General features: G+C 36.4%; 1 protein-coding gene across 5 annotated transcripts in view; it reads right to left on the minus strand.

The window, feature by feature from the left end:
- Positions 1–7,773: 7,773 nt before the first annotated feature.
- The window catches only part of ccbe1 (collagen and calcium binding EGF domains 1), a 60,022-nt gene continuing 41,122 nt past the window's right edge, over positions 7,774–26,673 (minus strand). For 3 of the 5 annotated variants that reach the window (XM_079585219.1, XM_079585218.1, XM_079585220.1), the window contains 8 exons: positions 26,039–26,145; positions 23,407–23,515; positions 22,363–22,502; positions 16,510–16,545; positions 14,402–14,437; positions 11,596–13,498; positions 10,885–10,983; positions 7,774–8,241 (listed from right to left, as the gene is read on the minus strand). In XM_079585219.1, the coding sequence (XP_079441345.1) occupies positions 13,238–13,498; positions 14,402–14,437; positions 16,510–16,545; positions 22,363–22,502; positions 23,407–23,515; positions 26,039–26,145 (689 nt within the window). In that variant the 3' untranslated portion in view covers positions 7,774–8,241; positions 10,885–10,983; positions 11,596–13,237. Of the gene's footprint in view, positions 8,242–10,884; positions 10,984–11,595; positions 13,499–14,401; positions 14,438–16,504; positions 16,546–22,362; positions 22,503–23,406; positions 23,516–26,038; positions 26,146–26,673 lie in introns of those variants that run through there. The other 2 variants (XM_079585217.1, XM_079585221.1) reach the window with 2 other exon arrangements.

Consider the following 26,673-nt stretch of genomic DNA (forward strand, 5'->3'; position numbering starts at 1 on the left):
CACTTACAGGTTCCCAGATAGCAAACTGACATCGAATCAATGTGGAAACAACGTTTCTCGTGACATTGAAACAACATCGTTTTGCTCATCGAATTAACGTTGAATCAACGTCAGACACGCCATTCAACCGCATTTCAATGTTGAATCAATGTTTTATTTTCGGTGTAATAACGTTCTGAAGTTGATTCAACGTTGAAATTTGATTGATGATTGATACTAACCTTTACAACTAAAAATCAACGTTGAATCGACATCGGTCTGCTATCTGGGTTGTGATACGGAGGAGGAAGCTGATGCAAATACACTTGGAACTGAACAGAGGCGCGGGAACATATTTTATCTAGGGGGTGCTGGGGGCGGGGCTTAATGGGGCGGGGCTTGATATTGCGGGGTGGTGACGGTAGAGAATTTTTTTAACAAAATCATAATATTAAAAAGCCCAAACAAAAAGATGACCATACAAAGGAATGAGGACAGAGTTATGTGAGAACGCTCAGAACTCATGATACATTTTAAAAACACAGCACAAAAAGCTGCATCTTACATTATGATACATGCTCAGTTGAGTTATGTGCCGGTTCACACAGAATGCATTATCTTTCAAAGCGAAAATGCAAGATGCCACACGCGGGCAGTGGAAGAGGGAAAAACGCAAGGTCTCGAGGCGCGTTTTAGTTTAACTTATTTTAACTAGAGTGCTGCGTTTTGAGAACGCTGTGTCATGCGCGAGACGCGAGCGCAACCAAAAAAAGAGGTGGGTAAACTATAAATTATGGTGGTGGTCACCAGGTAAGGATGGCCACTGCCTACCGGTGTGTGTATCCTGATGACATCGCTATAGGCTATCATTTGATACTACCAAGGGTATCATGATTCTTCCCTCATCATAGGTCACAAAATCACTATTCAATTCATACATTAATCTAAGTTCTTGTTAAAGAGACTCAAGAAGGAATAATATGGTTGAAATCTATAAAGTTTACTAAATGACAAAACAGAGAGAACAAAAATATTTAAGAGAGATAGAGAGTTAGGCTTATATCCAGGGCACTTATCCAAAACGAAAACGGTTGTTGTATTTTTAAAACGCTAAGTTGACCAACACAATTTTAATTTGAACTGTAGGCTAGACCGAATGCTGCGCAAAAAAAATAAATTTAGACGAATTTTTGTTTATGACTTATTGTCCCTTTATTAAACATTTAAAATATTCACAAATTAATATAGATTTTTTATTTTTTTTATTTTACTATTTTTCTAAGACAAAATTAGAACCTGGAAATTATATTTTTCCCGCAGTGCTGAATGAGAAGAGGGGGCCTATGTCTCTGTAACCACAGAAAGGCGATTTATAGGCTAATGATAATAACTGTGTCTGAAAAAATAACGAGGCATTTGAATTGTTTATTAATAAACTATTGTTTTCTAAATCAGTGTCGGCTAAAAACACATCTCCATCTCCGCTGTTAAGTGGATGCGCCTTAAGAGAAATGCACCTTTCATACGGATTACATAATCAGAACAAAATGTATTAGCTTTCGATTCGAATTTGTTCGTTTTAAAGTGGACATTTCAAGCTTGAGCTACATAGGCATAGGCTATATTTTATTTCAGTTCTCGCGCTCCAGTTCACGGAGATCATGAAAGTGCGGCATGATTGTTTTATTTTATTTTACAAACGCACAACGTTTTCTTGTTATTGTGAGTTTACACAAATAAAAGTAGTTACGAATAATGTATTATTATTTTCTGTATGACCAGAAATTATAGAGTATTTTCACGGTTAAAAACAACTATAGAAGTTGTTTCACTGTTGATAGGAGTTCGCGCCCGCGCCTCCGTGCCATGCAGTGCGCGCTTAACACTCCCCGCCACAAACCCTTGGATATGCGTCAAAATCTTGTGTTTATTTGTGATAATCTTAGCCCTGTATTACTATTGTCTAATCCGTATTATGAATGACATTTGACGAATTGCTTTGTTCCTTTTTTGGATAAAAGCGTCTTCTAAATATGTAGCGCAACAGTTAAACACGAGTGCGTTCACACTGAAAAACAATGGAAAAGAGTGGGATGGAAAAACACGTTCTCCTAAAGCCAAAGAATGCTATTAAATTTTTTCACCGACGTCTGAGTGAACAAGATCATGCATTAAATGAGTGTCAAATGAGTTCTGAGATGCTGGTCCTCAGCAGTGTTACTCCATGCGGGATCGGCTTTTGCCTTTTGGTAGGCTATATACATTTATTTTAGTTATAAAACCATATTCGACAACATATCAAAACGAAATAATCTTTAGAGTAATTTTATAAAGGTAGAAGGTGTTTTAAAAAACATGTTGAAAGTTATTTAAAGTAATGTCATCTTAAATGCCAATGTAGTGAAACAGCTGTCGTCAGGGGGTGCTGCAGCACCCTCAGCACCCCTACTTCCCGCGGCCATGGAACTGAACCTTCCTTCAATATCAGCCGGCTCGCGAATCCAAGTTTGATTGCATATTTAAAAAGCAATCTCTTCAAAATGACGCGAACAAAGCACAAGGCTCGGACTATATTTCTGTGGTATAGTGAATTGTAGCCACTTAGTCTTCAAATGCTCCTCCTTGGGCAGATGAAAAAAGTTTGCTTTTGAGCTGCACTTCAGAACACAGCGTCTCGTCGCCATGATATTTTCCCTGCTGGCCTTGGAGCGCAATAAGTGGGCGTATCGTATTCAAATAACGACAAGTTGACGTCATCTAGTCAGAGAAAAAGCTTCGGTCTTCTAACGATTCATAAAAATGACTCAGAGTCGACTCTCACTTTTGAAAGACAATAACTTTATATACGGTGCACTTTCATATTTCAAACGTTGCAGGATGTTTTTGTTCACTTAGATCTATGTTACACACTACATGAAAGGTAAATTTCAAAATTCCATAATAGGTGCCCTTTAATACCATTTTATCACTCTTTAATGTGGCGCCTCAGATCAAACGAAGCTAAACTCGTTACTTAGAAAAATTAACTATAGAGAGAAAGTTTTAGAAAATGTTACATGTATTACACCTGATTTACATTAAAATAATACATGTAAAATCAAATTGGAAATAGAATCGAAAGAATGTGAATTAAAATTGAATCATAAAATGTCTGCTAATATCCAGCCCTAAAATGAATAAACTAAATATTTTTTCAAGTCATTCTAATGACAGTAACATTACATTAATGAAAGTATACTTTTACATTAATGAAAGTATACTTTTACATTAGTTTCGTTTCTGTTTATTTAATAGATTTCTGTATTGTATTAAACTGTAAATTCATCCACTCAACTTTACCAGTTATCATGATGACATGACAACATAGATTTGATTTATTTCAAAATGTAAATTAATTCTCTCATAGCATCCATGGAGATGTATCTTTCATCAACTAATACTAATACTTGTATGTGTCTATGAACAACAAGAGAATTTCGTTTAAATACCAAACAAAACAAAAAACGTGAATAGCATGTGCAAGTTGTTTGGAGACGCCATTTTAACTGCTTATGGACTTATATTAGCCCGATTAATGGCCACGTTTAAAGTAATGTAACTAACGTTATTCAAAACTGTCTGACTCATGACACTTAACTCCACAAAGGTAGAATATATAAATAAACGCACTTACCTTCCTCGTGATTTAAAGTGAAAATCTCCCACTATAGCTCGTCAACTTCGCTCGAATTCTGCTAATTAATCTTTCATGATGATGATTAACCTTCAGATTAATCCATAGACAGTGGATTAATCACACCGTCACACCACACGTCTGCGATAGAAGATCAGAGGCGCAGGCGCGCTGACTTTGACGGATGTGAAATGCAGCCAATCACTGACGAGGATTCCAGCAGCCAATCACTGACGAGGATTCCAGCGTTCCACCAATGAATCGCGCTTGAGCGTGGTCTGGGTGTATTAGCGTCGAATTTCACATAGACAATCACTGACGAGGATTCCAGCGTTCCACCAATGAATCGCGCTTGGGCGTGGTCTGGGTGTGTGAAATGTGTATGATACTGCAGTAGCGTCGACTTTCACATAGAGGGAGATTATACACTCTGAGCATACACTGGCACACACTGAAAAACGGGTACAACGGATTTATAAGGACATTTTCAGAAAAAGCGGGAGGTGGTTAGGCGCAGCTTGATAAGCCTTTCTACACTGCTCGACTTATGAGGACATTAGTGCTGTCCTCGTAGTTACGGTATGTCCTCATAGAGTCGGTATGTATCCATGGTTTTTGTCCTCGTAATCCGGTCGCACCAACGCACACACACACACACACACACACACCTTGACCGACAGAGCAAAAGTGTCTCAGCACAACCTCTTATCCTGCTATAGTGAACCTGTAATTAGGGTCTTAATGAGTGCTATCTGTATGAGATTGTGAGGTTGGCATGACCTTTCCCAGTGGGCGGCAGCAGGTAGATGGTCATTCTGACCAATGATCAACCCCCTGCTCTCAGGTCAGTGCTAATACAGCACTAGCCCCGCGTGGAAGGGATCAGCGCCCAATGGAGAGCAGGGGCTCCTGAGGTGTCTTTTTCATGGGGGAGTCCCATTCCCTCAGCAGGGGATGGCCTGTTATAATCCCCCGCCATTCACTTTCTAATAGCTCAGGGCTAATGATGGGATGGATGACCTCACTATAAGGTTAACATCAGCTGACCCTGACACAGCTAAAAGAAACGGAGGGGTCTGCAGTGGAGGACATGCAGACATTTGTGATTTGTTATAAGCGAGTACAACAATAATTTTTATGGTGATCAAAAGTGGATAATTATTTGAAATAATGTCACGCAATGAACATATGATATGCTAAACTTATTTTAAACTGCATTTTTTATAATTTGTTTTACTTTTGTTCATTATTGTGCATACTTAAGGATTAGACATTAGAATAAATCCCAAACCATGTGTTTAACTTCTGTATGAAACTTGTCCTGCAATATTTGTGCTACAAATGTGAATGATGGAGTTCCTCAAATCACTTTGGGTTATTGATTTTATATGATATCTGATGTACAATATTAACAGGCAGACAATTCAAAATAAGATAAACTCCTTACATTGAAAGAGGGAGATGACAGAATCACCATGGATGAGAATATAGTAAGCAACCTCATGTCAACATGCTAAATAAATTGCAGTGTACAGATTCTGTATATATTCTTTTCTCTCTAATGTTACTTTTCTGTTTTATTCACATCATATTTCTTGATAGGTTATTATATTTATTTGTATTATTATGTGTGAATGTCCTTAATTCCTTGCTGGCTCTGTTTGTTGTTGCACTGTGGGAAAATTAACTAAGGAAAACATATTTCATATCACATAATTGGCTATGTAATATGCATGTGACAAAATATAGAACCTTGATATCAGAGCACCTTAGCAACCGCACAGCAACTCCCAAGCATCACAACACCTCAAAATCTTTATTATTTATTGCATATTTATTATTATAAATGCAGTTTTAATAACCTCACAATATAGGTTATTAAGAGACATATAATATTTGAATGGAATAAATTCCATTGTACACATTGCAGGACTAATAAATGAACTTCAAAAAAGATTATAATAATAACAACAACAACATACATCGCCCTTATATATTCATAGAGATGTTAATCTTTAAAGGCACTTTGCAGGACTATTAAATGAACATCAAAAAAGCTGATAGGTGATTAAAGGGTAAAATATTGGTAAATATTATCTAACCATGTACATTTGGCTAATAAGTGATTTAAAAAAAAAAAAGAGTAAAATGTTAGTATTATTGTCAATAATATCCATGCTGATTCTAACAATATGCACATCCCTATATATTCACATAAATTTGAACCTTAAATGCACTTTGCTATTAAATGTACACCAACATATTTAGGAATAATAACGGCAAAAATGCTGGGTTGTTTTAACCCAATCTTGGGTCAAATATGGACAAACCCAAACGTTGGATCAAAAATGCAATTTAAAAATTTAACCCAATGGCTGGGTTTGTCCATATTTGACCCAAAATTGGGTTAAAACAACCCAGCATTTTTTAGAGTGTAATAATATACATTTTCCCTTATAAATTTAGCTAATAGGCGATTAAAAATTGCGTAAAACATTTGTATTATTAATAATATCAATGCTAAACAGCATCAAACAATATGCATTCTCCTTTATATTCAAATAAATGTGAACTTTACAGGCTGATAGGTGATTAAAAATAGGGTAAAATATTTAAGAATAGAATCTAACAATATGCATTTCCTCTTACATAGATATAATTTTAACCTATAAATATGATTCTAATCAAATTAATGTTGAAAAAAAAGAGATCATGCTGTCAACTTAGGTAAACATTTAGTTTCTGATGTCAAAACCCTGTTTTTTGACTCATCTCCTGCCTGAAAACCCCACGTCATGTTGCATTTCCCGAAACTATCCTTAGACGTCCCTAAATGTCATGCCTTGTTCCTGCGAAGGCAGTTGGAACCCGTCCATCAGCATCACTCGGGCCGATCTCTTCCTGTGGCCTATTCTCCGGCTCACGATACTCCCCTAATCATGACAAGTGTCTCTCTTGTTCGCATCATTAGTTTAGCCCGAGGAGAGAGCTTGTAATTGAGGTCCCTTCTCTTTTGTGTGAAGTTCATTAGGAAGTTAATTCTCACAGTTTGGAGGAAATGCACGATTTGAATAACAAAAGAAATGCAAATGGTTCATTTGGATTGGAGACAAAGAAGCCTGATGGGAGCTAATGGATTACGCATCAGGAGAATACCTCTACAAATTAGTCAGCGCAAATATTTGGCCAGCTAATTATGCAGCCGCAGAATAGTTATTTTTGGATAGGCCGCGGTTTTAACATGTCGAACAAGGCGCCCATGGCAAGAAGGGTCACATGACCGGCTGATAAAGAAGAAAAAGTGAATTATGGCAGAGAGTGTCTCCTAACAGGGCTCATTGTGTGTGTTCTTTGTGCAGTATAGAAAGGTCTTTTCAGGTCATAAGGGACACAGAGCAGCTGAGCATGGCTTCTCACCTCTCAGCTGGGTTCCCTTTTCTGTATTCAGTGTGTTTTCCCCGCATTGAATTCACGAACGAATGCAAACACACAAAAAACAACACGTATTTCCACAACAAAACCCTAAGTAAATAACAGCGGCATGGAAGAAAAGCAGCATGTAGCATGTTATTATCTTTCACCTGCAGGGAGTTTACATCACTATGGTGAGCACTTCAGCCCGAGATGGCCTATTCATTACGTCATAGACCCGACATTAAGATTTGACCTCTTCTGGACGACAAGCTTATGGTGGAGATCAAGTAATGAATACATTGATAATGTTTGCCAGTGACTTATTTGAGTGTGTTAACCTGTTGAATAAACAGTATAGTTTTTATATAATACTTATATAACAATTGTCATATATATATATATATATATATATATATATATATATGACAAGAAATAAGTATATTTTATGGGATAATATAATTTATATTGAATGTATATGTATAAATAATCAGATATAAAATAAAAATAACAACAAAATAATTTTTAAATAAGTGGCAATTGAATGAATGAACATATAAAGTATATATAAAGTATATATATAAATATATATATAATATTATAACACTAATATTATATTTCATGTATAATATAATCTTATTATAGTATATTTATACTTTATATTAAATATTAAATATAAATATTACATTTAACACACACACACACAGTTAAAAATATATATGTATATAAAAAATGAACATAAAATATATACATTTTTTTAAAGTATTTCAAAATATGTGTCAATTAAATGAAGTGTTAGTACATACTTCTTCGATGTCTTATGGCACCTATTTTATGCGCGAGTGTGTTTGAGAGTGTGTGTCTACATAAAGCAATAGTGCCCTTTGTGTGTGGTGTTTTGAGCACTCAAACATTACCTTAAAGTGGCTCAACATGGTCCTGTGTGTGTGTGTGTGTGTGTGTGTGTGTGTGCGTGCGTGTGTGTGTGTGTGTATGTGTGTGGAGTGCTCTCTCATTATCTGTCCAAACTAAAGAGCATTCACCGGAGAGGCCGTGCCCTGCTCTTATTTACCGACACACGAAAAACGAAAGGTTCCAAACAATATGGAAAGGATTCCTTTATCCTCACAAGTGCTCGCCATCTCCTCCACCTTTGAATGTCCCCCCTTTTCAGATACCTGCACGGAAGAAGAAGAAGAAAAAAAAGAAGAATAAGAAGAGAAATTCACGACAAAAGGATATCCTCAACTTTCCTCAGCGGCCCCCTCGCAGAGATGGAGGGCCTAGTTTAAGACCTTTATTTGTGTAAAACCTCTCATTAACTCCGCTCATGCTGTCTCCCTCGGCCTGCTGTGGTTTAAGTAGTGCGCTTTGCAAAAAAAAAAAAAAAAGCTACCAATTAGTCACCCATCAGCTCCAATTAGAAGAGACAAAACCTGTGTAAAGATAACTCAACGAGAGCGGCCCGACGCCGAGCTTCCCTTACCCAGTGTACCCTCCTCTCCCTCTGTAAGGGCCCAGTGTTGTCGAGATGGGAAGCCAGGCCTCCCAGGAGTCTCAGAAGGAGGGCTATTCAGACCCTATACCTGTTTACGGCTTCTAAAGCGTTCGGCCTGCACACAATCGGCCTTTGTCCTCCCGGTGCTTCCTTTAACTTAGGCCTCAACAAGAGCAAGCTTTCACTAGCACTCTCTTTCTTTTCCGTGGAGTGAAGAGAGAGGGGGGGAACAGAGAAAAAAATGAGCTGAAGGAGTGGCTTTCGCCTCATTAAAATTGAATTTGCACTGTCCTGTAATTACATGGGAGGGCAACAATGTATTTCTTCCCCTCAATGAAGGTTTTTTGGGGCAGTTAATTTGGTGCTCGCGTTTAATCTCTTAAAGGCATTAATTAGCGCGGAGTGAAACCCTAATTTCCTCCGTCGCCGGCGCTGTTCGCCTGCAAGTTTTCCCAACCGAGGCCAGGCAAGCAAGCGCCGTTAATAAAATTACCTCATTAATGACTTTTATTCTAGCACAGTGACTCATTCAGGATCTGCCATTAAGCATTAGCTTGATGCTGTTTGAACGGGCCCGGGCTGGGGGCCCCGGGGAGGGGCCGCATTCACTTTCACTTGTGTTTCTTCCTTCATAGTGGGCAGTTCTAAATAATGAGGAAGGCAGCCAGTGAGATATAATTAGGAACAAGGGGGCACTTCAGCAAATATTTGAAATCTTTTAAGACTGGCTCTTGTACACTGTCCATTAATTACTTCCAGATGGGATTTCGGGGAATATTTCTGGCAGAATAATGTCCTGTTCACCTCCTCCATGCCCACCCACTCTTTCTATAATTTTAAGGCATTTTTTGTTACACGCAGCTTTCTTTTTTTTTTTTTTTGGTTATTCAATGCTGGTGTGTTAAATGTGACTGGCCCAAAATTAACTTTTTGGGCAAGAGGAAAAATTTCATTAATAACTTTTTTAACAACATTTCTGATTCTTAAAGGGACAGTCCAACCAAAAATTATATTTCGGTAATCATTTTCTCAACCGCATGTATGACTTACTTTCTTCTGTAGAATAATAATAAATAAAAACAACTTGTTTTTGTGTCCGTCTGTGTGTGTGTGTGTGTGTGTGTGTATTATGAAATTCATCAACACGTGGGTAATTAAAGGTTAATTCTTGGGTGAACTATCCCTTTAAATTGGGAGTTGTAGTTTAAAATGGAAAAAGATCCATTGACATGTTTCAATGATATTATTAACAAAATGGTATTGTAATATAAGGGGAGACCGGGGTTAGTTGTCACACAGGAAGTTGTCACAAAGGTTCAAAAGTTTAGGGTCAAATGTTTAAGTTTTATGTTTCTGAAAGAAGTATCTTATGTTCATATAGGGCTGCATTTATTTGATAAAGATTACAGTAAAAATGGTAATATTGAGAAAAAAATATTTTAAAATGTAATTTATGATGTCAAAGCTGAATTTGCAGCATCATTACTCCAGTCTTCATGGTCACATTCTTCATAAATCATTGTGATATTCTGATTTGCTGTTCAAGAAACATTTCTTCATATTATCCTTGATGTTGAAAACAGTTGTGCTGCTTAACATTTTTGTGGAAATCGTGATCCCCAAAAGAGAAACATGGAAGGGGTGTTAGGCTTTTGAGAGGAGATAATAGGGACCAGATATGAACATGGATTGATATTTTGGAGATTGTGCCTCCCGGAATACAAGCCAACGCAGTCCTGAATGAGCTTCGTTGTGCCAATAACAATCGCGAACAGGTTGAGATGGAAAGTGGGAGTTAACGTCAGCTATAGCCTATCTTCATCCAAAGTAGCCTAACCACCAGCTATAAAATATCGAAATAAGAGCAGTTAAAAATAAATAAATAAATAGTTCTTAAGCAATTGCTTCTTGTCTGTGGCTTATTTTTTAGACCTTAAGCCATAAAGCAAATTAAGGAAAACAAACAGTTCAGCCTGACTGAATGTGTTTGGAAAAGTGGCATGAAAGGCAATAAATACTAATTTAAGCTATTGTCTATTTACAATACATACATTTCAGGACATTTATTATTAGATTTAATTGCTTGAGTGAAGTGCTGGCGAGATATTTCGTGATTAACCACGCGCTGCACCTGATTATCTCATTTAGGACGCGGGAAATAGACACAAAGAATAATGGTATTCACTCAGTGACCTGTTCAGTCTTACAATGAAGTGATTATTTTACTCAGTGTCACAGCAAATTAGAATGATAACTTTTTACCAATTTTCATTTTAAGGATTGTCATAAAAAAATAATTTGCTGAACCTTAACACGACGGGACAAATTCTGGGAGATTGTGTGTTGTTGCTGCCATCTTGTGGAGAACAAGCCACCTCACAGCATTCAGCGATAGAGCATTGAAATACACCGCTGCTACCATCTAGTGGAAATAAAAAAATAAAATAAAAAATAAAATAAAATACTCCCAGGCTGAGAATATATACGTTGATGATTATATGATATATAATTTCTCTTTGAACCTTTTGTATTATATTATCATTATTCCTCATATAATGTATAATTTATTATTATAAAAATGTTATATATATATATATATATATATATATATATATATATATATAGAAACATTTCCAAATAAATGTGTGTAAAATGTCTCAAAGGAAATAAATGCCCCTTGTTACATCCATCATAAATTATGAAAACTTTAGATATGATAAAATGGCATACAACTCTCAGTGTTAAATTTACACTACAGTGTTTGCCAGAGTGTATATAATCTGGTGTGGATTATATAAACACTGGCAGTGTTCATTTAACACTTGGGGGTTTTGCAATTAAACTGTGTAATGTGGATCTATTTTTCATTCACAATTTGCAAAAGAGATCAAGTACCATAAAAACACACATCTAATTCTTGTGATACGTCATTCTTTAATAATGGAAACTTAAACTGGCCATCTCCAAACTTTCATATTAACCTTTTAACTTGGTCAAATCAAAATATTGTCTTAGTCCTTCACATAGTACTCACAGCCGAAGTTGTTCTTTTCTCATTGGAAACGATGTGTTGATGAAGTTTGTATAACTGGCCTACAGGGTGAACTGGCCGCAGTTGTTGGCTGGTTCCTTCAGACAGCTTCCCTTCACGGGCCATTACTGAGCAGCTCTCACAGGGATCAGTACAATTTAACCATGAAATGTGGAGAGGAAAGAAAGTGTTAGAATCAGACGGGTGCCCGACTGTGGGAATGTAGGTAAGAGGTCAGTCAAGCCTGTTTGACTGCAATTTCAGATTTGCCATTACAGGAATAAATAGCATTTTAAAACAATTAAACAGAAAAGTTGTTTAATATTGTAATATTTAACAATACAATTTTTACATTATTTTTGATCAAATAAATGTAACATTGGTGAGCATAAGATACTTTTTATGTGACCCAAACGTTTGAGTGGTAATGTATATTGTTATATTTAATTCATTATAATGTGTAATTAATTATAATATCATTTAATCTTGTATAAAAATGTCTTAGAAGTGGCAGATATTACCTCCGATTAATTCGTCACACTGGAAACGGAAGGTCAAGGTAACAGCTACTCCAACTACTCACTGGTATTCCACAGGGATCGGTATTCGGACCACTTTTATTTTACCTCGTGTTCCAGTTTTACAAGGCCCTCAGAGTGTTTACAGACCGCCTGTCCCAGAGTGCCTCAGTCATGTCGACACCTATGGAAAATAGAACCTACAGAAGATGCAGAAGCAGTTATGCATGATCTTGTTTTCCTCAGAGATAAACGAGTGTACAGGAAGGTCAAACGGCAACGGCGTTCCATAGCTGTGATCCGCTTCATGAACTGTGAGGGGAAATACAAAGAGAGAGTTCAAAGACGTCAAAGTGTTTCATATGTGAGGATGACAGAGAAAAACAGATGATGGCAAAGCTGAATTTTCAGCATCATTACTCCAGTCTTCAGTGTCACATAATCCTTCATAAATTATTCTAATAGGTTGATTATTATGATTATCATCAGATGTTCTGTTTAATATTTTTGTTAAAACTGTGATATTTTTTTTCCACGATTCTTTAATGAATAGAACAAGAGCATTTATTTATTCACTGTCACTTTTGACTAATTGAATGTGTTCTTGCTGAATTAAAGCTTTTTTTTTTTCTTTTCAAACAATACTGGCTCAAAACATACTTGACCCAAACTTTTGAACAGTTGTGCGCTGCATCTTTTATAGTTTTGAAATGCTTAATTCTTATATATTATAACTTTATACTTTTTGGGATTTAAGTTGGAAATGATCCTGACTTCAACTTACAATGATTGTATAAATATATCTCCATAAAAACTATAGGAATTTTTTAGAGCCCTATTTTTGGACCTACAAAAAAATTAGAGGTTAAAAAGAATAAAAGAGAACCATGGTACTGTATGTGTCACCTATTAGTTATTTTGGTAGACAAATGACACATTCAAAATGCCCAAATTACAAAAATGTACATCCTTTATGTTATAAAAATAGAGATTTCATACAAAGAAATACATTCAGCCTTTTTTCAGCGAGTATACAGTTAAATAGCAGTCATTCTGTGATATGTACACTACTCATTCTCTCTTTAATCAGTTCTTTCTTTCAGTTCTGACTCTTTTCGAGGACAGTCTCAAATTGGCCAATCAGGATTGTTTAAGGTCCGGGGCAGTTTCCTCTTTCTGGTGCTCTTCGGGGGGCTCTGGGGTTTGTAGTCTTCTCCGGAGCCGAAGTCCAGACTTTCCTGGGTATCCCTCCAATTGTCTGGGGCAGACGGGAAGTCCTCTCCTGAGGAGTGCAACGGTCTGCTGAACACTTTGCTCTGCAACTCTGCGATGGAGTTACGAATGTCAGCCATCATGAGTAACAGGAAGTCGAAGGATCCTGGCGGGCCCTGAAAACGCAAACACATTATCATCATCATCACATGAAATTCCACGTCACTGGAGTAAGAATTGTCCCAAATCCTCAGGATAAAATGGGCATAAGGCCCATTAAAAGGCCCGTAAAACACAGATAAGTCACATTCTCAACACACACTGGCTCTCTTTCTGTATGTCTAAACTAAAAATTGATAGATAAATTGGGAGAACAAACAATAGATAGAAATACAGAACAAACGTTAGTTAGAATGACAGAACAAACGACTGATAGATAGAAATACAGAACAAACGATAGAAATACAAAACAAACGATAGGTAGAATGACAGAACAAACGATTGATAGATAGATAGAACGACGGAACAAATGATAGATAGAACGACGGAACAAACGACAGATAGAACGACAAATGATAGAACTACAAACGAAAGATAAATAGAACAGCAACATAAACAATAGATGGCTTTGATATAAATGCCACAGACAATTTAAATATATGATAAAATGTATAATACTTTAATAAATTTATAATAATTGGTTTTACTATTACTATGAGTTGCTATTACTGATGCTAAGCTGCATGGCACAAATTGCAAGGGTTACAGATTTTGGGTCTTTTTCAAGAAAAACAAATCTTCTAGACTTGATTTAGTGAATAATCACACTAGGATGTCTGCTTTAGTACTTTGAGAGAGAGAGAGAGAGAGAGAGAGAGAGAGAGAGAGAGAGAGAGAGAGAGAGAGAGAGAGAGAGAGAGAGAGAGAGAGAGAGAGAGAGAGAGAGAGAGAGAGAGAGAGAGAGAGAGAGACAGACAGATGAAAACTGATCAAAGGTGAGAGTGAGAGAGGCTAACACAGACAAATATATTTCAGACACAAGAACCATGAGAGAAAGTGCCATGATAAGAAGTTCTTACTGGAGGTCCGGAAGGGCCGGGAACCCCTTTCTCTCCCTGGAGAAACCAAACAAATATTTGGGTTAGCAGGATTACAGTAAAGAAGCCATGAGAAGTCCAACAGGACAGTTATTGCCCGCTATCTCTCAGTAACATGATCACACGTGAGAAAACAAGCCATCGCTAGTCAAAATCAAACGTCTCTACTCCATCGTCCAGCATCTCAAACGCCAGCAAATGAATCACTACACAATGCCATTTAACCGGTACATAAAAGCAAAAGACAGCGATGGGTTTATTCAACACCACGAATGCTATCCGAGCACTGTTTCTGCACACCGTGAAGCTGGTCTATAGCTCATTTGGGGTGAGGTATGGCAGTAGGTACCACACAGACAGACGTTGTGAGATTTTGACCCCTCTGTGGGGATTATGTAGGGTCAGGGTTCACGTAGAGGTAGTAAGCGGCCCAGATGTTTTTAATTTGTGGATATAAAACCAGAAAAACACACTATACACACATACTATAAGCGGATCAACCTTGAACCTCTCCGTGCACATGCATGTTGGAAAACAAACAAAATGGGAAAGCATGCTTATATAGCAGTTCACCTAAGGCCTGAGACATACTTGACACACTAGCGGTCAAAAGTTTGGAATAATTATAATTTTTTACAAATATTTTTGAAAGAAGTCCCTTATGCTCTCCAATTAAGGCAAAACAGAGTGAAACTGTAATATGGTGAAATATTATTATTATATATTATATGCTAATTTGCTGCTCAATAAACATTTGTATTATGATCAATGTTGGAACAGCTGCTTAATATTTTGTGGAAACCTTGATAAATATTTTAGTATGCTTTGATAAATTGATTTAGGTGAACATTTATTTAAAATAATAGAAATCTTTTGTAACATTATAAATGTCTTTACTGCCGCTTTTGATCAACTTAATGCATCCTTGCTGAATAAAAGTATTAATTTCTTTAATTTTTTATATTACTTTCCCCAAACTTTTGAATGATGGTGTATTACAGTTCATTTAAACATTTGAATTGTAATAATATTAAACAATACTACTAGATTTTTTTAGATAAATGCAGCCTTAAATAATCTTCTTTAAAAAAAAACATACCCCCCCTCCCCCCACACAGCAACAGTGAAGTGTTTACTTCTGAAATCAGTTTTCTCTTTTAGATCAATTACAGTCACGGTGGGACAATCAATCTGGTTAAAGTTACTTATACTGACGACATATTTATGGCTAGTTACCTGAATAATAGCATCCGGCTATTTAATGGCACAGAATTTGAAGGCCACCTTTTACCACCAGTCTTGCAATGTTTTGAACAAGCATTTGCTCATGTATTTGTTTGCCTGTAGATAATTAAACCATTTCTGATTTAATTTCCGAGTTATTTTTTAGTAGATTTTAATGTCTGTGAACCAGTCTCCAAGCCTAGTATTGATGGCTTTAAGTGACTTACCTCAATTATACGGTAACATGAACAACCTTGTAATTTAGTTCCATAATTTGATATAATAGTTGGCAAAACAGTCAATGTTTACCATTGTGCTTGTTTTTAATATCGTTTGTAGACTATGAGCTAGCAGATCACATGTAACGGTTAGACTTGAGAGTAAACGGCAGTATTGTGCTGTGCTTGATTTACATGTGCTGACATAGACCTTTAATATATCTGTAGTTCACAAACTTTGACAGTTATATAATAGCATACAACATGAAAAATTAGATAATATGAATATGATATCAAATCTTTTATATACCATGATTATCTGTATTGTGAAATCCCTCAGTGTAATTACTCAATAAAAACCTCAATATTTTGACTAATCATATTTGCCATTTCAAGACCGTAATAATCGTGTTTTGACATTCTGAAATATCTGTAATTCGTCACGCCATCGATGATGTCATATTTGAACATTTTGGCCTTTGGTCATCGACCCAAGAGTTTATTTCATTAGTGATTGGTCACCATTGATCTTAAACATCTTTATCCTGTTTTTCCAAATATTTGCATTCTGCACATGGAAAATAGCCCTTGGCCATGGCTCTGAAAATTGGTGGATAAAGATAAAGATAGATAGAAAACATACCGTACCTTCATGCCATCTCTTCCTGGAGCCCCGGGAGGACCCTACACACACACACACACACACACAACACATTTTGATTAAACACAAAGCCACACATATCTATAAAAATGTTTTTCATAAATAGCATGTAGTTTAATTTTTTTTCAGTAAATGTATAAGGGCATAGCAGATCAAGTCTGCCAAGACCAAATACATTAACATACAATAACACGCTACAACTATTCAGAGAATTGTCATGATTAAAATATCTAGTTCAGTCCTGAAACTCTAGAGGGCGCAGGCTGATTGGTCCTTTACATGGAATCTGCAAACAATCACACCTTTTCTGCATGGCACAAGCTGATTGGTCTCTGCTGATCCTGCAGCCAATGAGATTGCTTGCTCAACATTTCCACTGTAGTACTGCAGCACACTATCAGAGTTCCTCTGAAACCCTCCCCCTCCCCCAGCTCCACCTGCTTAGATCTGCTACTGGATTTATGTATGTCTCAGGGGCGTAGCCAACGGACGAACCTGACGGGCATCACTATGATGAATAGGCCCCCAAGTTACAGTACAAAAATTATTATTAAAGTATTGTTGTTTCGTTGTTTTTAATATAATTACAAACATTGTTATAACATTTCAAATCAAACAAATACATGTTTTGTTTAATGCTTGATTAGCTTGATTCACATCTGTGTTATCCAGGATGTTTCAGGCATTTTGTGCAGCTGCAGTTGTGTGTTAGAAAAGAACCCGTCCATTAGCCCACAGGATAACGGCAACGCTTTTTAAATCCAAGCCCAGGAGTCTCCGGCTCATTCTGTAACAGGTAAGCCGTTTTGTTTTAGAAAATCAGTTATTTTGTATATGGATGTTTGTAGTTATTCTGTGCTGTTTTTTTTGTCAATGTTGATACAACTAAAGACTCTTCGGAGATATGAAGGATGCAATACTAGGTACTCAATGACAAATATTCTGTCGTCTCTCAATTAATATAAGGTCAGTCAAGACGCGTCAAAAACGGACGCACGCAAGGAAAGTTTTACATCATCAATTGATCTGACATGTTTGGTGACGTGAGCTTATTGAAATGGTGGCTACAAAGAAATTTCTAACGTTTATTTTGGTTATGGCTTGTCTTGAAAAACTATGACAATTTGACGGTTGTTGTAGGAGAAGTCACACTGCAGGACTGTGAGCCAAATCTTCTGACCCTGGAAGAATTTTGTCTGAGGTCAAATTTGATCGCAACGGTCATTAATCGGCTGTCGGTGAACGCGTCAAACTAACGGTCAAAGACTTCAGATTTTAGCATAGGATCAGAGGATACTTTTAGGATTTGCAAAATTTGCCTCAAATCGTGGCCAAAATGTCTTATCATGCTGGAAAAATACTACCTGCCCTTTAAATAAAAACCAACAAACAAACAATCAAGAGTTCATGTTTAAAAGTTCATCAGACTGCTTAATATAGCATTTTATCTGAACAAACCCATTTGACAGCTAAAGGCCAAAGTAAGGACTTTCTGCAATCCAAGAAATACATATTTAGATTCACCAAATTATAGATTTGATGGTCCTGTTCATTCAACTTTTAAATATTCTCACACATCAAATCATGCTTGTCCAGATCTCTAGGGCAGATCTGAGACGCATTTGTACCAGAATGGAAAACATGATTCATTGATCTAAAAATACAGCATTGAATTCTGTTTTAATGCGGGTGATTAGAGAGAGCTGGTTCTGGGCCAGCGGCAACGTCAACGCTCCTTTAGTAAAGACACATAATACGTGTGTTCACGGATGGAGCGCTTGTGACAGACAGGGGAGTCTCATGACTGCACACGTAGGGTCTCGGACTTGTATTTATGCACATGCAACACACAACACGATCCCACAGACGCAACTGGCGGCAGCTCCTTAAACAGCCTTTTCCAAGCACTGTTCCAAACGGCATTACTTCTCATTTATCAAATTAAAAAAACGAAACTTTGAACACTCTCAAAATAAATTTATATTATGAGCTACGACTCCAGAGCATTGAAGGGCTCATGTTTCTACATCCAGGATTCATAAATTATTACACAACTTCAGAAGTATTTTTCTTCATTGACGACTCGCGCTTTAGTGATGTGTTCCAATGCATTAAAAGCAAAAGGTCGACTCTATCGGACGGGTTAACAGTCGGCCTCGAGAAGCGCATGGGCCAAAGAAAGCAACCCATGTGCAGTAACGCAGTCAGCCTTTTCTCTGTTATTGCCATTATCATTTGTCAACATCCAGAGGTAGGATGTATGTTGTGTTTTGGCATATTGAAAAATGTACTACGAAAGGCTTGGCACACTACAGCTTTTTTGGTCAGAAATATATCAACCATCGGTTGAAAGGATGGGTGATCAAATATGAAAAAGGAGGACAGACAAGAACAAAAAAGGATGAAAGTGGATTCCCTTTACCCGTCCTAGTTTCCACCCCACCTGCAAAGACGCCCCCCTTCAGAGAGTCAGAGGTCAGCCAGCTGAAGGTCAGGGGGTTTAGGGGACACGTGTTCAAACGCTAGCCCAGGCGGAGGTGACCCAGCTAGGCATGAGTCGATAGCATGATCTGGAGAGCTGAAAATCTGTTGTTTTATTGGAGCTAGACATTTGCAAACGTAAAGCTGTATCCCTACTTTATTTAAATTAAAAATATAATATTTTTGTATTAATGTTAAATAAATATGAATATTTAATTTATATAATTTATAACAGTAATATTATATAATATAAATGTATTAATTAAAATAATATTAATTAGTTGAATAAAAATGCATGTATTCAATTATTTTCATATTCATTTTAATTATATTAATCTTATACATTACTGTCAAAGCGACACTGAAAAAGTATGAATGTGGTTTTAATTTATTGAAGTTAAATTACAAATTAAATGAAATATTTATATATTTATTAAAATATATTTATTATATATTATATATGTTAAAATATTTATTAATAATAAATCAATACAAATCTAATTTAAAAGATAAGAATAAATGTATAATTTAAGACATTTTTATACTGTCAATAAATGCAGTTTTTTCCCCTTTGATTTCTCTGGCACAGATATTGTTGCATACATGTGAAAAACAAAAACGAACTGCATATTAAACATCAAATATGCTCAACGCAAAATCTGCGTAGCAACACCCTGGCAACCACTCACACCACCACAGCATCATGGTGGCAACTGTATGCATGCCATGAGCAATCATCAATTTTTTTTTAAGAATATACAATGTTGTTGATGTGTACTAATATACTTTTGTATAAATTATGGGATGTTACTGCAAGCAATGTTTTGAAATTGGGACTGTGTATATAATTTTTTTGGCAGGTTTGATATGGCACAGTGATTAACAAGAACATATTTTAGTGGTACTTCATGTCAAAGAAAAGAATGTCTTGGCGCGGTATTAAATGTAAACACAGTCGATTTTGCCTTAAGTGAATGTAAACAGTCAGGACATAAAAACGGGTAAGTGTCAAAATACTGGATCTGGCCATTAGGACTTGCAGTGTAATAGTGTGATAAAATCACACACAATCTCTTCCATGTAAATTTAAATTAATCTCAAGCAGGTTCAACAGTGAGAAGCAGGATATTCTGTTGCAATCTAATTGGTCCAAAATCCAACACCGCATACGCTGGTAGTCCAAAGCCTTTTTAAATGATTTTAGTGAAAACAAAACAGATCCTGCACCTGCTGATCCAGTTTCAGTCTTACAAGGCTGTTGAAACTATTAAGAGCCTCCCGTAAAAGCAAACACGAAGTGGAACTGCATCCAAAAAACAAAGAATTCCATGGCTACAAGAGCTCAAAACTGATTATGTCCCAAATGAGACCAGACATTACAGATTTACTCAGCGTTCATGACCTTAGAGTACAAATATTTCAACTACAAATGCATCTTAAGTCTATAAAGAAAACATTCAGTGATATTTCCATGTCAACAACATACCTAATTTCTCAGTAGATCCACAAATATTCGCGGTCATGAACTTAAGACATTGTCTCCAGAGGCTAGATACACACATGCCGCAAAGTGATGATTCGGCTGAAAAGGTTAACATTAGAAAGTCTGCTGTGATTCACAGCACTTGTAATTTAAGTGTGAAAAAGTGTGTGTGTGTGTGTGTGTGTGTGTCTGAGTGAGACCATCAGTCTGGGGAAGAATGTGTGAAAGAGTAATGAGGGTTAACAGTCTGTAACAGGAAGTGTAAAGCGTGTCACTGTCGATGGCAATCGCAGGTCAGCGAGCTATATCACTATCATGCTGTGTCTAAAATTAAGCTTAGCTCAATAAATCTGCAAATGCTAAAAGTGTAAAATTAGGAGTTTAAGATCAAGTACAACTGACATTTAAGTTACTCAACAATGTAAGTGTAATGTGATGTTTATAATCTTTACACCGGGGGTGTTCAATCCTACTCCTGGAGGCCTAACTTCCAGCAGAGGTCATGTTTAAATGCCTGATCGCACCAAGTCCAGAGTTCCAGCACTAAAAACATGCGTCACATGATTTCAAACACAACAACGCATCTCTATGAACTTCTTCATCCCCTTCTGAAATATCATACTCGTTAATTTACCATTTTTAACCAAAGGCTCCTATCTCCTAATTAATGCTTATTAATATTTAGCAAGGTAGTTGTTAAGTTTAGGTATTGGGTAGGATTAAGGGATGTAGAATATGATCATGCAGAATAAGGCATTAATATCTGCTTTATAAGTACTAATAAATAGCCAATATCCATGTAATATGCATGCTAATAAGGTTAGCATGCACTAGTTAATAGTGAGAATTGGACCCTAAACTAAAGTGTAACAAATAAATCTAAAATAACACTGATTATATTACATTTCTATATAGTATTAATTAATATATCACATAAATGATCACTACTACTACTATTATATTGTAGATTATTTTACAAATTTAGAAAAAAACAAACAAATTTAATGTCATATAGGGCTAGAACTAAACCTCATAAACCTAGGAGAATATATGTCCAAGAGAAGGATCGAGCACCACTGATTAAAAAACCTTGAACCTGCTTAAGTACATCCTTTAGCAAGTCATAATAAATGTGGACACCCAACTAGACTTATGTTCAAGAATGTAACCCACAGGCCACCCGGATGTCTCAAAATGGATGCTGAGCCAAAGCGAGTTATCTTCATAGAGCTTAATGAGGCACAGTCCGAAGCAAAACAGACAGCATTAACATACATCAGGATTAAATGGAGCAGTGCAAGACTAGGCTAATTATAATGATTAATATAGATGCAGTAAAATGAACTATTGCACATTAGTCCTCAAATCAGACACTTTAGGATACTGATTATAGCTGATAGTACATGGTTTGTGAGCTCTCTAGGGCTACGTTCAGACTGTAGGCTTGCATAACACTGTGAACAGCACAAACCACATGGAACATCTGTATCTTTGTTCTACTTATCATTAATATAAGCAATATCCCTCCCAGCATCAATCACCATGAACAGACACTCTGTCCTGAACAAAACTTCTATTACACAATGCCATTTTACTAGTGTGTCCTGTATCCGTTCCTATTACAAATGTGATTCTGTTAGTTGTGTTTATTAATGTTTTGCAGTGCGACCTCAGTCTGAACAGTCATATTGGAATTTCATACCGGTGGTTGTATAGTCAGTGGAAGGACAGTGAGCTGTTATACTCCTAAATGTTACAGTGACAGCTCTATACAATCAAAATTTTGCTTTCTTTCTCCTCATCCTTCTTCAGCGGCACATCACTTTATAAATGCAGTGTGAACATAGCCAGGTTACTTAGGAGGATGGATACGTACCATTGGGCCACGTCGTCCCTGTTTAATATGAGACAGGTCCGGCGAGGGCCCAATGGGCCCCATGTTTCCTCTGGGACCAGGCAAACCTGATGGCCCCATCTGTCCTGGGGGGCCAGGGAAACCTTTGGGTCCTGGGCTCCCTGAGAGAAACATAAGAAGTGACAGGTTTAAAGAAGAAAGGCATTATGCAAAAAAAAAAAGAAAAAAAAGAAAAAAAAGGATGACATGAATGGAGAAAATAAACATTAAATAACTGTCACACACCTTTTGAGAATAGACACAGAAATGCAATTTCTAAACTTAAATGTTTGTAATAAGTGCATGCTTTGGAATAAAGACCTGAGGTTGGTATATTTAAAAAAAAAAGACAGACAAGCAGATTATTAAAAATTAAAGAGCAAAAATGTTATAGAAGTTAAAATGTACTGTAAAGCAAATGTACTGTATTAAACATTTTTCATTTTATACAAAATATTTATGTTACAAAACAAGTTTTACTCAAAATAGTTTTACTCAATTGCTATAAAATCAAAGCCATTTGTCTATCTAAGTTGTGTTCCAAATTTGAAGTTGATATCACAAAAATTAGATTTTGTTTATACCAAAACTAGCCACCAGGTGACACCTACATGCCATTGAATTTTTATATTTTCTCCTGTAACATAATAATACATTTCTGTCACAATATCACTTCTATCACAAAACAGTCACCAAATATGGAACATTTAGTCTCAGACCTTTCCAATGATATGTGTTTAGTCAAGATTAGAAATAGTGGATTATAAAATAGTTACGGTAAAATAAATGTTGTAATATGAAACATAACACCGCCTAGAAGGAGGAGCCCGCTAAAAGGGTTTAAAATACCGTTTTCATGCTAACGCAATGTCCAATTTAAAAATGTGTTTCACAGGATGAATTCTGAGAGTATACGCTTTCGAATAATACCTAATTTATAATGATTACTAAAATATGTTATAGGAAAAAAGGCGATTAAAAATGCAAGCAGGACGGTTACAGTTAAGGACAGTTAAAAAAGCTCACCTGAAGGCCCAGGTGTCCCTGGAGGTCCAGGTAAAAACGAGTGTGTCATCATCATCTTTTCATTGGTCATCTGCTTATTGACCTCTGTGTTGCTTGGCAACAAGGCAATCTGAGGAAAGGAGAGTTAAACAAAACTTGCGGTTTCTTGCATTACAGGACTAGATGAGACCCAACAGAAACACGACATGCACTAGCCTTTTGGTTCTGAAGCTCAACAGAACCAAAAATGCACGACTTGCAGTTAGTTTTACAGAAAAGAAACCCATAAATGACAATAAAAGTTATTATTTGCTCTCTCTCATGCTGATCCAAACCCAAAATGTGGTTATTTCTTTTTTGCGAACCTGAACCTTATTTCTTTTTTGGGAACTTGAATGAACTACATTAAGATTATTCAACAATGACGGTGAATACATTTGTAAGAACTATTTCTTCAAGCATATGTTTAAGGATGTTACGGTCACCAATTTTTCATGTTTTTGAAAGTCTCTTATGGTCACCAAGGCTGCATTTATTTGATAAAAATTAAGTAAAAACAGTAACTCTTTTCTATTTGAATATATTTTAAAATGTATAATGAACAATTAAGTTCAACGGCTATGATGCAAATCTGAATTTTCAGCATTCAGTCTTCAGTGTCACATGATCCTTGAGAAATAATTCTAATATGCTGATTTGCTGCTCAAGAAACATTTCTTATTATTATAATCTGCTCAACATTTTTGCGAAAAAACTATGATACCATTCAAACATTTGTGGTAACAAAAAAAAAAATACAGAGAAAAATTTATACTTTTAGTCAATCTTTTATTCATTCAAGGATGCAATTGACCAAAAGTGTCAGTGAAGACAATTATAATGTTACAAAAGGTTTCTATTTAATAAAAGCTTTAATACATTTAATAAATGCAAATAAATGCTGTTCATTGAACTTTCTAGTCCTGAAAAAAGTAGCACCATTTCCACAAAAATGTTTATTACAATATTACTGTTTTTTTTTTTAATTAAATACATGCAGCCTTGGTGAGCATAAGAGACTTCTTTCAAAAACATACAACAACTGTAATGTTTCCAAACCCTTGACAGGTACTGTACATCATCTGACAGGAGGGAGTGGCTAAAATATGTGATATTACATGGAAGATAATGAGAATTATAATTGAAACCAAAGTAACATGAGCATGTAATCTGATCTATAAACTGTAACATCTGTGTACATGCCATTTACAAAACCAGGAAATCCCTGAATTATTCAGGTTGGTGCATGGACTGAGATCAGTGGCTGTCTTTTACAAGCGTTCTTTGTGGAGTATTTCACTTCAAAGAACTGGAAGTATCCATTACCTGCTAACCTCTGAGCTCTGGACATCAGCACACTCACACACGCACGCGCACAGACCTTTGAGGTCTCGCCACACACAGCAGATACAGCCCTAGGCCAAGCGCATAAATCTGCACAAGTGCCTGTGTCCAGCCCTTTGCAAGCAATTTAAATCTCATTTGTCATTGTTTCTGGTTTTGATTTGTGTCGGGTTCCTCGCACTGCGCATATTTCAATTCCGAGAGCCAATATCAACCACTTATGATGCTGCGAGAGATTAGCAGAATTATGTGCCGTGAAGAACAGTCCATTTTGCGAAAAAAAAAGAAAGATCTGTAGTTAAACTAAAACTACTATTCTGATTCAAAACCTAGTGAATATTGCAGACTGCTGCCTAAATAGCAAGCTACCTTTTAAGGCACCATCCTAACCGTCATGTAACCGCATAAATTTGGTAATCACACAATATTCTGAACAGGAAAAAAGTAGATTGTGAATTTGACTTCTAATATATTTAAATGATACTGTTCAGAATTGAATTACACACCGATCACAAACTTTTGAATGGTAGTGTGAGATTTTTTAATGTTTAATCTTGAAAGAAGTCTTTTTTTGCTCACCAAGGCTGCATTTATTTAATCAAAAATACAATATTAGCAGTAATAAAATATTATTTATTACTGTGATGGCAAAGCTGAATTTTCAGCATCATTACTATAGTCTTCAGTGTCACATGATCCTTCAGAAATCATTCTTATGCTAATTTGCTGCTCAAGAAACATTTCTTAAAATGATCAAAATACATGTTTTTACATCCTCTTCTCATAGAACCAAACCTTTTGCCTCACTCTTACCAGTTCACCACGTTTTTTACTCTCTCAGTCTTTTCTCTCACAGTCTGTTGGACCACACACACAAGAGCTATATATCAAGCCGTGACCATGAGGGTGCTGAGTGGATTTGTTGACAGTCTCGCTCTGACTGCAGAACACCAACTCTGCGCCCTCAGCCCGTCTAAACCGCATCACTGCGTTCAACATGATTTACTAGCCTGCAGCAAGGACAAACATAAGTCACACTACCAGATCGCTCAGCCATTTGGGCCATGTTTTAGCGCTTTTTATTTCGCCTATAAAGTCGCCAACACATCCCTGAAGAGCTGTATAACCTGACTCTGACTTTCTCGTGAAATGTTGGCAGGTAGGTTCTCGTTGGGTCGGCGTAAGTCTACGGATTAGGACATGCATATAAAAAGAAATCTGTTGCTTGTTTTAATGAATAAGCCCTGCAGGTGAAGCTGGAATACTGTACCTTCTGTTTGAGTTGGAGAACGGTCATCTTCATCTGATGGAAGTCTTCACATGTGGCCGAACACGTTCCCTCTTTCATGACGTTGTCTGACTTCTCAAACAGCGGAGCTGTAAAGAGACAACATGCATGTGGAATTTAGGGAAGGTTGTTGGACAAAACCAAAATAAATTGCAACAAGCTCCGTGAAAAGAATCCATCCATGACGGCAGGCGAGTTGAGGGAACTGTTGATTATCAATACAGATATTTCATGAAATTAAAAATATAAATGAAAACAATTCAAACTCATAAAAAAATTACTATTTTACCCATTTTGTTGTGCATGTATTTTTATACTTAAAGCATTGCACCAGCTTAGCAATTTGCTAACACCAAATTTGAATGAAAACAACTGTCAAGCCTTGTGAAAAAGAAGTAGACTTAGCATACTTTTGAAAAAAGAGAACTTATGTAAATAATCTACTTTAAAAGAATATACTAGTGCAAACTGAATGTAACGGTTTTCAGATAGACACAGTTAAAATGTATTATAGTTTACATTTACAGTATTAGTGCTTTTTTGACCCACTTAAGCAGGCCTTTATATGTAAATTCATAATTACTTCTATATTGTCTTTGGAATATGGTAAAAGTGTA

This window comes from Phoxinus phoxinus (assembly GCF_949152265.1).
Source record: "Phoxinus phoxinus genome assembly, chromosome: 17".
Classification (NCBI taxonomy): Eukaryota; Metazoa; Chordata; class Actinopteri; order Cypriniformes; family Leuciscidae; genus Phoxinus; species Phoxinus phoxinus.